This window comes from Marmota monax, unplaced genomic scaffold, assembly GCF_021218885.2.
Source record: "Marmota monax isolate L192 unplaced genomic scaffold, Marmota_monax_Labrador192_F-V1.1 WCK01_AAM20220418_F8-fsc00004, whole genome shotgun sequence".
Lineage (NCBI taxonomy): Eukaryota > Metazoa > Chordata > Mammalia > Rodentia > Sciuridae > Marmota > Marmota monax.
The window spans coordinates 28,097,494-28,115,010 of record NW_026692881.1 but is presented as its reverse complement, the minus strand read 5'-3'; the positions used below and the strand labels follow the sequence as shown (position 1 = coordinate 28,115,010).

The 17,517-nt window shown below is 37.8% G+C and overlaps 1 protein-coding gene across 2 annotated transcripts in view; it reads right to left on the bottom strand.

Annotated features, from left to right (window-relative positions):
• Positions 1-17,312, bottom strand: part of Plekhs1 (pleckstrin homology domain containing S1) — a 29,434-nt gene extending 12,122 nt beyond the window's left edge. For both annotated transcript variants that reach the window (XM_046450524.2, XM_046450525.2), the window contains exons 1-7: positions 17,217-17,312; positions 16,792-17,052; positions 14,070-14,116; positions 4,074-4,162; positions 3,837-3,943; positions 2,575-2,709; positions 211-286 (exon numbers count right to left, since the gene is read on the bottom strand). In XM_046450524.2, coding sequence (XP_046306480.1) covers positions 211-286; positions 2,575-2,709; positions 3,837-3,943; positions 4,074-4,162; positions 14,070-14,097 — 435 coding nt within the window. In that variant the 5' untranslated portion in view covers positions 14,098-14,116; positions 16,792-17,052; positions 17,217-17,312. The remainder of the gene's footprint in view (positions 1-210; positions 287-2,574; positions 2,710-3,836; positions 3,944-4,073; positions 4,163-14,069; positions 14,117-16,791; positions 17,053-17,216) is intronic.
• Between the last annotated feature and the right edge of the window lie 205 nt (positions 17,313-17,517).

Below are 17,517 nucleotides of genomic sequence, written 5' to 3'. Positions count from 1 at the left end.
CCAGAACAAACATTTGAAATGTCCGTATTTTAGCTCTCTTGCAAAACATGAAAGTATTTTTTTCCTTTTGTTCATCATAAAACATAACATTTCCTCACTTATTTATTTCTAGAATTAATGCCAGTTGCCAAGGAGAAAGAAAAAGCTACCATTATTTCTGTTAAAAGAGGGTCGTATTTAGATGTCTGTTATTTTATTAACGATAGTCACCTGGGTGTTCTGGTGAGCTGCTTGTACACCATGGCAAAACGATGATATGAAAGAGACCCAGTCTCTAATCTTCTCCCTGTTGATGGGAACAAACTTTGAGCTGACATGTGGCAAAGCAGCACCTGAAGTCACTCATTTTGAACCAGAGGATCATTTTATTTATTCCAATTCATTATATATGACAGCAGAATGCAATTCAATTCATATTATAGAGCACAATTTTTCATGTCTCTGATTGAACACAAAGTACAGCCACACCATTCGTGTTTTCATCCGTGTACTTAGGGTAATGGTATCAGTCTCATTCCACTGTCTTTCCTACTCCCATACCCACCTTCCCTCCCCTTTGCCCAATCTAAAGTTCATCTATTCCTCCCATGCTCCTCCACTCCATCCCCATTAAGAATCAGCATCTTTATATCAGAGAAAACACTCAGCATTTGGTTTTTTTGGGATTGGCTTACTTCACTTAGCATAGTATTTTCCAATTCCATTCACTTACCTGCAAATGCCATGATTTTATTTTCTTTTAATGCTGAATAATATTCCATTGTATATATATACCACATTTTATTTATCCATTCATCTACTGAAGGGTATCTAGGTTGGATCCACAATTTAGCTATAGTAAATTGTGCTTCTACAAACATTGATGTGGCTATGTTCCTGCAGTAGACTGTTTTTAAGTCTTTTGGGTATAAATCAAGGAGTGGGATAGCTGGGTCAAATGGTGGTTCCCATTCCCAGTTTTCCAAGGAATCTCCATACTGCTTTCCTTATTGGTTGCACCAATTTGCAGTCCTACCAGCAGTGTAAGAGTGTAGCCTTATCCCCCACATCCCCACCAATACTTATTGTTGTTTGCATTCTTAATAGCTGTCATTCTGACTGCAGTGAGATGAAATCTTAGAGTGGTTTTGATTTGCATTTCTCTAGTTGCTAGAGATGTTGAACATGGTTTCATATATTTGTTGATTGATCGTATATCATCTTCTGAGAAGTGTCAGTTCAGTTCCTTGGCCCATTTGTTGATTGGATTATTTGTTTTTTTGGAGTTAAGATTTTTGAGTTCTTTATACATCCTATGGATTATTGCTCTGTCTGATGTGCTGCTGGTAAAAACTTGCTCCCATTCTGTAGGCTCTCTATTCACTTCACCAGAGGATTCTTTTACTGTGGCTAGAATAGGCCATGGGAGCAGCTATCTGGTAAATATGGATGTTTTTGCCAGTAGCTTCAGAGGCCCACTTCCTCCCCATTTGCACTCTGGAAGGACTTCTCATGCCACCCCAGTGAGGAAAGCTCAGAGTAACAAAATGGGAAATAGAAAATAAGAGGAGTAATCCCAGGGCTTGGGGCTTTCAGCTCTATGGTGTTCTGGAGCAAGTGCCCTCCTAGCCTGTCAGCGCCATTTTGGCACAACTATCCAAGTGAGCTTCCCCTTAGGGAATGCAGGTCTTCATGAAGAGTCGTGTTTGAAAGAATGTATATAAATCCCATCTTCTTTGCTGCTGACTTGCACAACAGTTTAAAAGAAAGCTCTGGATCTTTAGGTCAACCTAAAAGAGATCAAGGTCCCACATGCTTCGATATTCCCGGCCTTCTCGGCATAGCCTCTTCCCTTCACCATGGCCTCACCCCCTAGCATTTAAAAGTGTGCAAAACTTCAGTGGGCACCTTCACTAGCTACAGGAGCTGCTCCTCAAAGAGAAGACTCCTTGGGGGTGAGCACGGTCCCTCCCTTATACAGGTAGCGTATACAGGTATTCTTGTACTAGGTCCTTTTACTTGGGATGCATCTGTGGTAATAGTGACTATTATGGGTTGGATCATATCCCCCAACCCCGCCCAGGATACAGACATTCCAGTTCTAACTCCCAGTCCTCAGATCGTGACCCTATTTGGAAATAGGCTTGTTTCGGATATATTTAGTTTAGATGAGGTTATACCGGAGTAAAGGTGGCTCCTAACCCAATGTGACTGGTGTCCTTACAAACAGGGGACCTTTAGACACAGAGAGACGCACACCGGGAGAATACCATGTGAAGACTGGAGTCACACTGCTACAAGCCAAAGGAAGTTAGGAGAGAGTCCTGGGACAGAGCCTTCTCTGGAGCCTTCAGAGGGACTACGGCCCTGCCCACACTCTGATCTCCATCACTTAGCCCCCTGAACAGTGAGACGATACATTTCTGTTCTTCTAAGCCACTTAGTTTGTGACACCTTGTTACAGAGCCTTTGGAAATTAGTATAGCGAGGGCTGCCAGAATGGCTTTGGAGATTTAAACATCGTTTAAAATGTTCTGGATTTCGGTTTGCTTTTGCTTAACACCCAGGAGACGACTCTAGCTCCTTACAGCCTACCTGTCGTGGCTGATGAGGAAGTAATCTCTGTTAGTGGTTCTGATGGACATCACCTCATCCGGGTGGCATTTAAACATCTTCTGCACAGATTGAAGCTTTTCCTGGCTATTTATACCCACGTTGACGCTGGCATTTCTGTTAGATATAGACACAAAGTACTAAACCAATGTACTTACCAAATGAGGAAGAAAACTGACTAATGTTTTACATTAGGATGCATATTTGAATAAAACTTAAAATCTGCTTGATCCATGTTTTAAAGATCGTCCAGTAATTTGAATTATTATTGCTATTATTTGAATTATTATTTTATTTTATTTTTTTAGAAAATAAATGTGCACTTTGAATCTGGTTCATCATTAATTGAAACACTGTGTTTGGCCTGAAATTTAATTCAAAAGATGATGTTTCCTTTTTTTTTTTTGTATTAGGGATCGAACCCTAGGGTGCTTAACCACTGAGCCAGATCCCTCTCTCCTTTTTTAAAATGTTTTATTTTGAGACAGGGTCTCACTAAGTTGCTTAGGGCCTCGCTAAGTTGCTGAGGCTGGCTTTGAACTTGTGATCCTCCTGCCTCTGCCTCCAGAGTCACTGGGATTACAGGCATATGCCACTGTACCTAGCTCAGTTGGATTCTTGAGTTCACGAATCATCTTTTTTGTTTGTTTTGTTTTGTTGTTTTTTGGTATCAAGAATTGAACTCAGGGGCACTTGGTCACAGAGTCACATCCCCAGCCCTATTTTGTATTTTATTTACAGACAGGGTACTGAGTTGCTTAGAGCCTCTCCTTTGCTGAGGCTGGCTTTGAACTCTCAGTACTCCTGTTTCAGCCTCCTGAGCCACTGGGATTACAGGTGTGCGCCACTGAGAAGGGGAACAAATCATCTTTTCAAGTTGTTTTCTTGTACATACTTTTTTGAAAATAGAAGACCAAAAAAGTTAACCTAAATTTTTTTTAAAACCCATCTTGGCTTTATAAAATGGCAAATTTCATCTTCTCCCTCCCATCCACAAATTAAGTGAAAATCCTTTCCAAATGAATGCTTATTAATTAAAGACTTATCATCTGTAACATAATATGAATGAACATTTAACTATCTTTTACTCTTAAGTGTTCATAATTTTAGTTCCCTTTCAAATATCATAATAGGATTAAAGTCCATAGTTCCTCTGTCAATGATTTAAGTTTAAATTTACATGCAACTTGTTAGTATCTGACTTGATAAGATGTGTTATAAATTTCCTTGCTCTGGATACACACCGATCAATTTCGAGGGAACCTCGTTGGTGATGGTCTTTGTAATAGGAAAGAGTAAGACCCTTTTCCCCATTCTTTGACAGGACACAAAAACGCTTTTTCCAAGAGGTCTGAAAGGTGAAGAAAAAAAAAGAAGAAGAAGAAGTTTTGCATCTCAGTTAAATCTCAGAGAAAGAGAGAGCATTTAAAAAATGCTCATGGTGCTGGTGGGAGGCTTGTTAATCTGTAGGGAATACTTACTGCGGAGGAGAAAAGCTGAGGAGGTGGTGACTTAATAAAGTAATCTTGTTTATAGACTTCATTTTCATAATAAAATGTAAGTTGCTTGCCTAATAAAAGAAAGTGAACAAGACTCAGTTTGTTCTCTCATAAATTTCAGAAGAGAACTGCTTCAATCAGATAACACTGTTTATTTCTGGAAAGGTCTTCAAATCATTCAGTTACTCAAAAGATTCTCCTATGTCAGCCCAAGAAAAAAAAGGAGCAAGTGTGTGACTCTTCCTCATCCACGGCTGGGGCTGTCATTCAAAGGATGCTTCGAGGTACCTTTGTCCTGCTCACCCCCATCTGGTTCTGTTTCTGGAATATGTCACTGACTCTCTAGGTGTGAGCACAGGTTTGTCACCATTCCCATTGCAGGAGCAAGATAATTCTGTACCTCCCTTTTGTTTGCAAATAAAAGTTAACCACCTGCTATTAAAAATGAGGTGGCAAAAGTGCTTTTTTTTGGGGGGGTGGGGGAGAGGGGCAGGTGGAGTGTCTGCAGAACTTGGGGAGAGAGGAAAATTCAGGACAGCTGCTCACCAGAATAACTGGACACTAGGATGCTGATCCCAACATATGTACTACAGAATCTTGATTCTGTTTTCACTTAATAAAGACGCTCTCAAATTTCCAAAGCCAGGTACAAACTAGACTTATATCTTGAATGTGAAAGTAAAACCAATCACTTAAAAAACTATTTAAACAATACTTTGGTTTTCTAAATAATGAAAGTAGTACATATTTCTTGTAAACATCTTAGAACACAGAAAAAACTAAAAATGCTTATAATTCCAATACTTACAGAGAACAGTTAATGTATGAGTAGCTTCTTGATTTAATCATATTCACCACCTGCTTTTAATAGCAAGTGGCTTTTCTTTGGTTTGCTAGACCAAAGGGCAACACAGAGTCCTCAAATATTCAAGAATAGTAATTAGCACAAGGGTGTGCCGAATCTACCTGAGGCCAGGGAAAGAACCATTAGAAAAGATCAGAAGGAACAGTGTTCAATGTTCACACAGGGTCAGCAAAAGCGCCCATTCCTTTCAGCCATACTGGAAAGACTTACAATTTACTTATAATTTACAGGACATTAGGTAAAGTCCTGAGGAATAATTATCCCTAGACTGAGGACTGTGCCAAACTCACCTAACAAATCATAAAAACAAGTCTTAAAAGGACCAAGTTGTTTCCAAGAAACTTAACTGCATCCCAGAACAAAGATCAAGATTTATAGGATATATATATATATATATATATATATATATATATATATATATATATATTTATATATTACCCAATAAGGTACAATTTGCAAAGTCTGGCAATCAGTCCAGATTACCAGGCATGCAAAAATGGCAGGAAAAAAATGACTGTGATGAAGAGCATAACCAAACAATCAAAACAGACTGAGAGCTGACACAGATGTTAGAATTGGCAGAGAAGATCGCTGAAACAGTTATTATCACTGCATTTTTAAGAAATTGGGTAGAGATAGAAAATTTAAAAATACCCAAAATGAACTTTTTGACATGAAAATGACAATGTCTTTAGGGGAAAAAGAAATACACTGGGTAGGAGAAACAGAGAGTGAACATTGTAGAAGAAAAAAATAAATGAGTTTAAGGCAAAGCATAGGGACTATCAAAATAAACAGAAAGTAAAAAAAAAAAAAAAAGAATTTAAAAACATAAAAAGAACCCCAGAATGTTGGGAAAAATTTCAAGTGAACTAATATACAAGTAATTGGAGTTTCTTAAAGTGGGGGAGGAAGACAGAAAAAATATTCAAAGAAATAATGCTATAAATTCTACAAACTTAAAACTATAAATCCCAAGATCCAAGCAAGTCAATGAGCCCCAACCATATGAAACACAAGATACAAGGAAATACACTAAGGCAGATCAAAATCAAGTTACTCAAAACCAGTGATAAAGGAAAAAAATCTTAAAAGCAACTAGTGGAAAAAAAGACATGATGTATACAGAACAAGGATCAGGAACAATGATACTGATTTCTAGTCAGAAACAATGCAAACAAGAAAAATAGAACAATGTACTTATAGTAATGAAAGAAACACTGTCATCCAGAATTCTCTATGCAGCAAAAATATCTTTTAAAAAATGTCTTAAAATTTTTTAAAAATATCTTTTAAAAAATTTTAAGACATTTTCATATATGCAGTGCTGAAAGAATTCATCACCAGGAGGGTTGCACTATAAAAATGTAAAAGGAAGTCATTCAGGCAGAAGGAAATCTTCCAGATGGAAATCTGAATTTATAAAAGGAATGAAGAATACTGAAATGGTAACTACAAAGGTAAATATGTGAGCTTTGGTCTTATTCTTTAACACATTAAAAAACCCATTGAGGGGCTGGGGATATAGCTCAGTTGGTAGAGTGCTTGCCTCATATGCACAAGGTCCTGGGTTCAATCCCTAGCACTACAAAAAAAAAAAAAGATTGATTATTAAACAAAACTAACAATGATTGTGCACATTATAATAGATATAAATAAAATGCATTCCAATAGCAGCATAAAGTCCAGGAGGGAAAAATGGAAATGCACTTTTGTAAAGTTCTTGTATTATTTTTGAATTGGTATAAAATCACTTAAAGTTAGATTATAATATGTTAAAAATGTACATAAGCCCTAAAGTAATCACTAAAATAATAAATCACATAATGATAACTAATAAGCCAATAAGGAAGATAAAAGAGAATTATTGAAATTCTCAGCTAATCCAAAAGAAGGCAGAAAGGACAAGAGGAGAAAACAAAGGGAAAAAAAAGACAAATAGAAAACAAATATCAATACAAAGATGAGTGGGCAGTGCACACTTGTAATCCCAAATACTTGGGAGGCTGATGCAGGAGCATCATAGAAAAAAGATACACTATGCTAACACAGCCAAAAGTTGCAATGGTTGTATTAATATCAGTGGAGATTTCAAAACAAAGAATACTACCAGGGATAAAGAAGGTAATTTCATAATAATAATGGGTTCAATTAATCATAATAGAACATAACAATCCTAAACATATATGCAACTAATAACAGAGCTTCAAAATACCTGAAGCAAAACCTAATAAAACTTAAGGAAAAATAGACATATTTACAATATACTGAGAGACTTAAATACTCCTCTCGTTATAACTGAGAAGACAAATAAATAAAAACTGAGCAAGGATATAGTAGACTTGAACAACATTATCAGCCAACTTATCCTGAGTGATATTATACAATACAGAACACTTCACTCAACAACAACAGAATACACATTCTTTTCAGGGGTACTGGCAATATTTACCAAGATAGACTCAATCTGAGTTGTAAATTTAAGTCTCAGTAAATTTAAAAACATTCGAGTTATGAAATTGTGTTCCCAGAGTATAATTTCCAATCAAATTATAAATCAATAAAAAATTTTATTTATTTAATTTATTTTTTATTCTAATTTGTTTTATGTGCCAGCAGAATGCATTATAATTCATATACACATATAGAGTACAATTTTTCATATCTATGGCTGTATACAAAGTATATTCACACCATTCCTCTCTTTATACATGTACTTAGGGTAATGATGTCCATCTCATTCCACCATAGAAGAAAATTTCCACCATAAAATTTCCTGAAATAAATAACTCCTGGATCAAAGAAGACACTTTTTGTATTGGATGAAAATTAAAGCACAATAAATCAGATTTTTTTTGGATGCCACTAAAAAGTATTTAGGAGACATTTTATTGCACTAAATGCCTACAGTAGAAAAGATCAAGATCTCAAGTCAGTTAGCTCAGCTTCCACACTAAGACTCTTGAAAACACTGAATTAATTAAATATAAGTTAAAGAAAGGAAAGGAAATAAATATCAAACTGAAATTCAATGACAGAAAACTGAAAGACAGTGGAGAAAGTCAAAGAAACCAGAAGTTGATCTTTTTGAAAATATCAACATTAGCCAACTCCTATCTAGCAAGATACATCTGGAAAAACAGAGAGAAGACACAGATGATCAATATTAGGAGAAAAGAAGGAACCTAACTACAGATTCTACTGAGAGGAAGAAGATAATAAAGAAATATTATGATCAACTTTATTTCAGTAAATTTGAAAACTTAGGTGAATTGAAAAATTTCTCAAAATACATCTACTAATAAAGATCACTGAAGAAGAAATAGATAATCTAAATAGCCCCTATATCTATTTGAGAACTTGGAATTGTAGTTAAATACCTTCACATAAGGAAAATTTGAGGTCTAAGTGGTTGTAATTGTAACTTCCTCCAAACAGTTAAGGAATAAATAAGACCAATTATACACAAAATCTTCTAAATATTGACGAGGAGGGAATATTCCCAACTCTTTTTATGAGATTAGCATCCTTTTTCCTGACAGAAACTCGTGGCAAACTAGGACAAGGAGAAAATTTCCTCAACCTAATGCAAGACATCTATTAAAAAAACAAAACAAATAAACAAAAAACCCCCAAACTATAAACAGCATCAGAGATTGACAGCTTTTCCTCTAAAGTCAGAAGCAACAACAACCCCAAATCCCCATTTTCAGCTTTGCTCTTGAACATTGTATAAGAAGGTCTATCCTGAGCAATTAGGCAAGAAACATAAATTAAATGCATCCAAATTGGAAGAGGTAAAACTATCTCTATTATGAGATTACATGAATCTATATAGAAACCCTCATATAGTAAATTTGAAAAAAAAAAAAAAAGCTTCAGGAGAAAATTCAGTAGCTTACTTGATCAGCACAAAAATTAGTCTTATTTCTATAAGCCAGCAATAAATAATCTGAAAATAAAATTAAGAAAGTAATCCCATTTACAGTAGAATCCAAAATAAATAAATAAAATATCTAGGGGTAAATTTAATTAAGAAGGTAAAGTATTTGTACATTGGAAACTACGACACATTGCTGAAAGAAATTAAAGAAAACAACAACAAAAAAAAAAAAAAAAGAAAAAATCCCACATTCATGAATTGGAAGACTTATCATTTTTAACATGTTAATACTATCCCAAGCAATCTAAAATTTCAACACATTCCTTATCAAAATTTTAGTGACTTCTTTGCAGAAATGGAAAAGGCAATCCTCAATTGGAATTCCAATTGAATTGCCAAAACAATCTTGATGAAGAATAGACAGAACTCAGACTTCCCAATTTCAAAACTTAATACAACACTACAGAAATCAAAATCATGGTTCTGGTGCAAAGATAAATATACAGACCAGTATAATAGAGTTGAGAGTCCAGGAAAAAAAAAAAAAACAACAACCCACACATCAATGACCAAGGCCATTTGATGAGGAGATGATGATCTCTTTAACAAATTGTGCTAGGACAACTGGAAATCCACACATGAAAAAATATATAGTTAGACTTATACATCTTATCAAACAAAAAAGTTAACTCAAAAACCAATGACCTTAATTTGAGAGCTAAAACCATACCATTCCTAGGAGAATACATAAATTTTCATGGTGCTGGATTTAACAGCAGATTCTTAGAAATGACACCAAAAGTAAAAGCAACAAAAAATAGGTATATTGGATCTCGTCAAAATTAAACACTTATTCATATCAAAAGACATTATCAAAAAAGTGAACAAAGAACCTACAGAATAATGGGTAAATATTTGCAAAGCAGATATCTGATAGGGGCTTAATATAGTACTCTTAAATGCAATAACTAAAACAACAACCCTATTTAAAAAAAATGGACAAAGGACTTGAATAGACGTTTCTCTGAAGAAGATATACAAATGCTAATAAACACACAAAAATTTGTCCGACACGAAGTGGGAACAATGAGAAACCATTTTGTGCTTGCCGAGATGGCTACATTAGTAATGATTATGGTGGAAAGTAAGTGTCCGGTGAAGATATGGAGAAATTTGACCCCTCCGATGCCACTGGTGAAATGCAAAATGGTTCAGGCATCGTGGGAAACAATTTGGTAGTTCCTTAAAAAGTTAAGCACATCATTATTATATGACCCCCTCAATTCCAATCTTAAGCATAAAGTCAAAAGAATTAAAACGGCACTCAAACAAGGACACCTACACATATGCTATATCCAGTGCTGTTCACAAGAGCTAACCATGGAAACAGTTCAAATGTCCATCATGGAGTGCCTGGATAAACAATTTGTGGAATATATATATGATGGAAAATTACCAAGTCATAAAAGGAATGAAGTAGTGATAAATGCTTTAACATGGATGAACATTAAAAACATTTTACAGAAACAAAGCAGCCAGAAACAAAAAGTCACATACTGTATAACTGTATTTCTTTGACGTGTCCTGAATACATAAATCCCTAGAGCTAGAATGCAGATTGGTGCTCGACAGGGACTAAGGAGAAGGCAGAACAGAGAGAGACACTGCTCAGTTGGGTGAAGGCTTTAATCCAGGAGTGAGGTCATGTTTTAGAATTGTATAGAAGGGGTGGCTGCACAACATTGTGAATATGCTAACTGCCATCAAATTATTTCCTTTAAAATGGTTAATTTAGGGCTCAGGATGTGGGGCTTAGTGGTAGAGCACTTGCTTAGCATGCACAAGGCCCTGGGTTCGGTCCCCAGTGTTACAAAAAATAGAAGAAAATAGTTCATTTAATTTTTCTTTTTTTTAAAAAAAATATTTATTTATTTATTTTTCGGTGGACACAACATCTTTGTTTGTATGTGGTGCTGAGGATCGAACCCGGGCCGCACGCATGCCAGGCGAGCGCGCTACCACTTGAGCCACATCCCTAGCCCTCATTTAATTTTTCTTTAAAATCTGTTTTAAAAAGTTAAAAGGCTATTCCACTCCAAAGGAAATGCAACCATGCAAAGATTTATCATGGATGTTCATAGAGTTTTACTTGTAATACCTATAGACTGGAAGCAATCTATATGTCCACCTACAGGTGACTGGATTAACAAATTGTACTGTGCCCATACAACTGAATACTATTGGGGAATTAAAGGGAACAAACTATTGATATATGCCACAGCAGAGATGAATCTCAAAAGAATCATGCTGAGTGAAAGAATCCAGATGACTTGTTGATACTGCATGTTGATATTTATGTAAAATTTATATGGGGCTGGGGTTGTGGCTCAGCAGTAGAGCGCTCACCTAGCACATTTGAGGCCCTAGGTTCGATCCTCAGGATCACATAAAAATAAATAAAATAAAGGCATTCTTTTCCAACTACAACTAAAAAATAATATTTAAAAATGTATATATATTTATTTTTTTATATTTATATAAAATTCTAGAATATTCCAGTTTATATATGGAAAAAACAGAGCAGTGGTTGTCTGGGGAAATGTGTGTGAGTGGAAGAGTGGGAGACAATGGATGAGAAAGCTTGTGGGGTTGACGGATAGGTGCATTATCTTGATTGGGTGGTGGCTTCACAGGTACATACACATGTCAAAACTTGTGAAATTGTTAACCGAAACCTGTCTGCCTATTGTATGTCAATTATACCTCAATAAAGCTTTTTTTTTAAAGAAATCAAACAAATAAATTTGGAAAAAATAAATAAACCTCTTCTTATCATCTCATTCCTTCATTCTACTAGGTAAAATAGATATATGATTTTTTAAAAATTTATAGACAAATGCTCATATCAGCTTTCTTTGTAATAAGCAAAGGCTGAAACTAACCCAACCATTTTGTCAATAGGTAATATTGACAGTAGGTAATAAAGTACGGCACATCCATGGAACGGGGATATTACTCAATAAGAGGGAAAAACTATTAATACATGCCACACTGTGGGTGAATCGCCAAAGAGTTAAGCTGAGTGGAAGAAGTCAGACTTTATACATTATAAGAAGGTACTATATGACTCCATTTGTGTAAAACTCAGGCAAATCCAAAGACAGGCAGAGCTGGAGGTGGAGGCAGTACTGTGTGCTGGAGGGAAGAACTACAAACAGGCCTAAGAAAACTTTTGAGGATGATGGCTATGTTCACTATCTTGATGGTTTCCCAGGTGAATGCATCTGTCAGAACTTATCACGGTAAAGAAACTGTGGTATATACTCATAATGGAATATTACTCGGCATTAAAAGAGAATAAAATTATGGCATTTTCAGGTACATGGGTGGAGTTGGAGAATATTATGCTAAGTGAAATAAGCCGATCCCCAAACACTAAAGGCCAAATGCTTTCTCTGATTAGTGGATGCTGATCTATGATGGGGAGCATGGGAAGAATAGAGGCTCTTTGGGCAAAGGGGAGGGTAGGAGGGGTTATGAGCGTAGGAAAGATGGTGGAATGAGATGGACATCATTATCCTTGCACAAAAGGTGATTCTCTATACCGTGTACAACCAGAAAATTGAAATGTTGCACTCCATTTGTGTACAATGAATTGAAATGCCTTCTGCTGTGATGTACAACTAAGTAGAACAAATTTTAAAAATTAAATATAATTTTAAAAAAAACTTATCATGGGGGACTGGGGTTGAAGCTCAGTGGTAGAGCACTTGCCTAACATGTGTGAGGCACTGGGTTTGATCCTCAGCACCACATACAAATTACATAAATAAAATAAAGGTATTGTGTCCATCTACAACTAAGAAATATATTTAAAAACTTATTGTGGTATTACACTTCATTTCATTCTTTTGTTTGTTTATTTATTTTGTGGTATACTAGGGATTGAACCCAGGGGGACTTCACCACTGAATAACATCCCCAGCCCTTTTTGTTTTATTTTAAGACAGGATCGGCTCACTAAGTTGCCCAGGCTGGCTTTGAACTGGAGACGCTCCTGCCTTCACCTTCCCAGTGGCGGGTGTGTGCCACCGCGCCTGGTTCAGATAGTATACTTTAAATACTTGCAGTTTATTGCATGACAATTGTAATAGATGATAATAAAGCTATTAAAAATATGACCAATCTAAAATTCATGACCATGCCAGGTCCATGCTCCAAATACTTTGAGGTTTCCCGGTCAGATGGGGTCAATGTCTGGCCCCGTGTGGTGCTGCCCTTCTGTGTCCTCCTCCTCTATCCTCCCCTGACCTACCTTAGAATCCCGTTCTTGTCTGACACATCCTGCCTCTGAGTGACTTCACTGCTTTTATTCCTGCCATTTCTTCTGCTGAGATGTGTTTTCTTTTTCAATCTCTTTTAAGACCCTGCCCATCCTGAAAGTTTCAGCTCAAATGCCTTCTCCATAAATCTTCTCTGGATTTCTACAACTCTTTACACATTTTTTTCTTCTTCTGATTCCACAGCATTTTGTCCCTATTTCCTGATCACAGCAAAGCCTGACTGCATGTGCTAGCCTGTGTTTTCCAGTAAAGCTACTTGCGGGTGCTTCTCTTAACTTTCCAGTGAAATGATAAACTCCTTAAGTGCAATAACTCTATTATTAATTTACTGGCATATCACACACAATATGAAGCACACATACTTAGAGTAATAGGTTCTTTGTAAATATGTTTTAGTTAATGGAAGAATTTGGTTTCCTAGTTATTTGATCCTGAACTCTGTTCTTCTAACCACTCACCTATAATGGATTATGTGAATAGAAGCCATGATAATAGAATAATGTACCTGAGCTACCTTCATAACAAGCTTCATAACAATCTAGGCAGTTTCTGTAATGAGAGTTTCATGCAAAATTAGGGAAATCCACCCCTGTTTTTGCTGGGCCATCGTTTGTTATGAGCACTGTCTCCAAGTAACAAATGGAACATTTGGCCCATGAAAAATCACAAAATGTGAAATTTCTAGACACGTCAGCTCTTACAAGATAATTAAGTGAAATCCAAAGTTTGTGCTACATTCTCCAAACCAAGAACCATGATCCCAGAATGCCCACCCTTTATTCCCCCATTTGAAACCCATGTGTGTATCCTGGTTAGCTTGATTGGATTTGTTTTTCATTTTTGATAAAAAGATTTTTTTTTCCTTTTGAAATTATGCCCCCAGGTACCTGGACTCTTTGGAGATTTGGTTTCCATTATGGCCGTCTGTTCTCACCTGTCAAAAAGAAGGGTAAAGTGTCAGTTGGTCTCCAAACGACTGTATGCCCCTTCCAGCAGCCACAGAAGCACTGAGTATCAGGATGGTGCTCACAAATGCTGGGGAGACGGGTTCTGAGATGTCCCCTTTTCATTCCTTTAATACTTTCCTCCTTATCCCTGAAGCTGGTGATAGCCATGCACTTGTGCTTACCAAGTGGGTGGTCTGTGGACGTGTTGGAAAGGTGACTGAAGGAGCCGTCTTTCCTGGGCTTTTTTTGTCCCTGTGTCAAGAGCATTTCTGACTAGAGAGCCCTGGGTGACAGCAACACCAAGGAGAAGTGATAAGAACAGGGCAGAGGGCAGGAGTCCACAGAATGCGGGTGAGGAAGCACTGCTGAGGAGAGGAAAGATTGGAAAAGAAAGAAGCCCTTCTCCATGACAGGGACTTGCCTTCTCCCAAGGGAAACTAGCGAGCAAGGCCAGGGCAGCCGGGGTGAACTGGGGAGAAGACGCAGGGCCTCCCACTGCCATGGGCACCCCCCTCCTGATCTCCCTTTCTTCAGCATAAACTTATTCATTCCTCCAAAAGTAGAAATGACTCATCTCTGAATGACAGAGAGGAACATCTTAAGATTAAGACATGTCCTCACAGCATCCTTTTGGTGTTTTGTCAGATGCGTGGAAGAGCTATTTGAAGACCAGTGGGGGAGATTTCCCAAATCCTAAAATCACACCTATCCTGCCTGGGGAAATTGTCTTTCTTGGGGTATCTTGTGCAATAACAGTAGTGATGATTTGAGCGAATTTCTGGGGCATGTGCAAATGTATGTTGAAGAACAATGCCCTTGTCCCTTGCCTGGTCCGATGGACACACTCTACTCTGTGCAATGCCTGGGGAGAAAGCCACACTATTGAGGCCTTTGTTCCCTGAATATCAGTTCTGTACAAGGAAGAAGAATGATATAAACTACTTGAAACTTTGCCCGTCCCCCTCAAAGCAGGGACAATATTAAAAAAAATTACCCCTGAGATTTGGTATTAAATTCATGAGCTTCTTTCCAATTCTAGGCTATCCATGCCTGCGTAATTATTAGGAATGGATGGTTTCCAGCCTGTCATCCTTCTAGCCACCCATGCACGTGAGACTCAGTTGCCCTCCCACGTGAGCAATGGAGTTCAAGCTCAGCTGGGAGGACTGTACAGAAGTGACGAGCTCTGTTTGACATATTTTAAAGCACCGTGTTTGCTTCAAGCTGTTTGGGGGTTATTATTTGTCCAAAAGCTCCACATCATTTCTTCTGATAAAATATGTCACTAGTTTTAAAGCCTGTCTTGTTGATAAAGGTCAAGAGTAAAATCCTTCCAAGGATAGCAGGTTGAGAACTTCCTGTAGGTTCACATTTCAGAGTTTGTACTTAATCTCACCCTGCCACCAGAGCTCAGAATGAGCAGGTGGCATCCAGGGAGCCCAGGGGCAGGGTGCTTAATGCCTGCACACTGAGTGCTGTTTCTTTTGTGTCTCAGAACTGTTCTTTTGGAGGTGGCCTGTTTTACAAATGGAATACTGCATTTGAGAGAGGAAGAGTAAGGTAACTTGCACCTAGTTCTCCTGTGGAGCCCCCTCAGGGCACCTGATTGATGCTCAAGTACACTCCTGATGACTTCCACTCTCCTGTGTACCGTGAATAGCAAAGTGTGCTTTGAAGGACATCTCTGGCTTCCAGGGTCTGTGAAGAGCTCCAAAGTCACCTGTGGGGACCACTCCTCCCTCTTCTCTCACCAACTACAAAATGGGATGACAGATAAGGCTGCAGGGTTTGATGGTTTAGTGGGTTAACAGTGGAGATTGGGTTTCAATTTCATCCCCATCAGTTATGAGAGATGTGATCTTGAATATATGACAGTACCCCTACATGCCTCCATTTCTTCATCTGTAAAGTGGATGGCATAATGTCACCCTTCTAGAATTGCTGTGAGCCTCAGTTGAAATAATCTGAAGAGAGCACTCAGTAGATATTAGGAGCTCAATAGATGCTAGTTTTCAGGTCCTTTCCAGCTCTGATATTCTATGATTGCTTAATAATCGCTGTATTTATTGATTATAGCAGGAACTTGTAAGCAATATGTTTATAGAGCCTCATCACACTACTGTGAAGCTTATATTCTTTTTACAATGATATAATACCAAGTGACAGACAAGGAGACAGTTATTAGAAAGAGTAAACAACTTGCCTTAGAGCACACAATTAAAAAGAAGCTGAGCCAGCCTCCCAACTTGAAAGTCAATCTTCACCACTTTGTCCTTTCTATCCAAGGAAAAAGAATGAAATCATTCCCTAGGTTTGTCTGCATTTCTTGTTGCTGGCTCCGCAACACCCCCCCCCCAAAAAAAAAAAAGTAGGAAAACCTTTCCATTCATCTCTTCAGTCTCACTCAGGAACAGCACTCCATATTCATTGCCTCAGTTGTTCATTATAGTGTCACTTGGGATTTGTGGACTATGATACCAAGAGGTCTTATTTCCCTCTGTACAGCCCAAGAAGATTATGAAAAAAAGCTCATAAAAGCAAGATGCCTCAATTGAAAAATTTCCAATTTTTGATTTTCAATTTTGCAACTGCTCCATGGTAATGAGCTTCCAAATCACAATAGTCTTGAGAATCCAAACCAGTAACATTACAGAGTACTTACTGGAAGCTGGTCCAGCTCTCCGGAAAGTGCCTTGTCCCTGGGTCTCCTGCAGTCCACCTGTTCAATGTGAGCTCTGGTGCCAGGTTGGGGATTAAGTGTGAGCTCTGTTTGAAATGTGAACCAGCAGGAAGTTCTCAAACTATAACTGTTGGGAAGATTTTACTGCCTCAAATTCAAATGGAAGCTGGTGCCCCAGGGGAAGTCCTGGGCTTTCATTCTTCTTGTGGCTTGGCACAGAACTGCCCTTGGTGTTTCAGGTATCTAACACCAAAAAATAAAAGCAAACAAATAAAAAAAAAAGTCCTGGGAGACTTTGGACCATAGTCACAATAACTCTTATTGAGGACAGTGCCAACCCAACCTTGACCTTCTGCAGTGACTACCACTGAAACAATTTCTTCGATTCCCACCCATCCATATCTTACCAACATCTTCCTGGGGAGGGTAGGAAGGATTCCTTTGTACTAGATGAGAAAACAGAAGCTTGGCTTCTCTAACACCCTCATACATGCCAATGGTTTCCAGGAAGAGCTAGCTGCTCCCTCATCCGTGATGGGGTATTTCATCAACAGGGTGGTGCAGGGCACAGCCCCTGGCGTAGCCATCCAACAGTTCATAACAGTGAGTAGGTTGCTTGAATGGCCACCCTGAGACCTGCTGAGTGGTGTTTGGCCACCAAAGGGCCTTAGTATGTTTATGTATTTGTTAGGAAAAAGGTGTTAATAA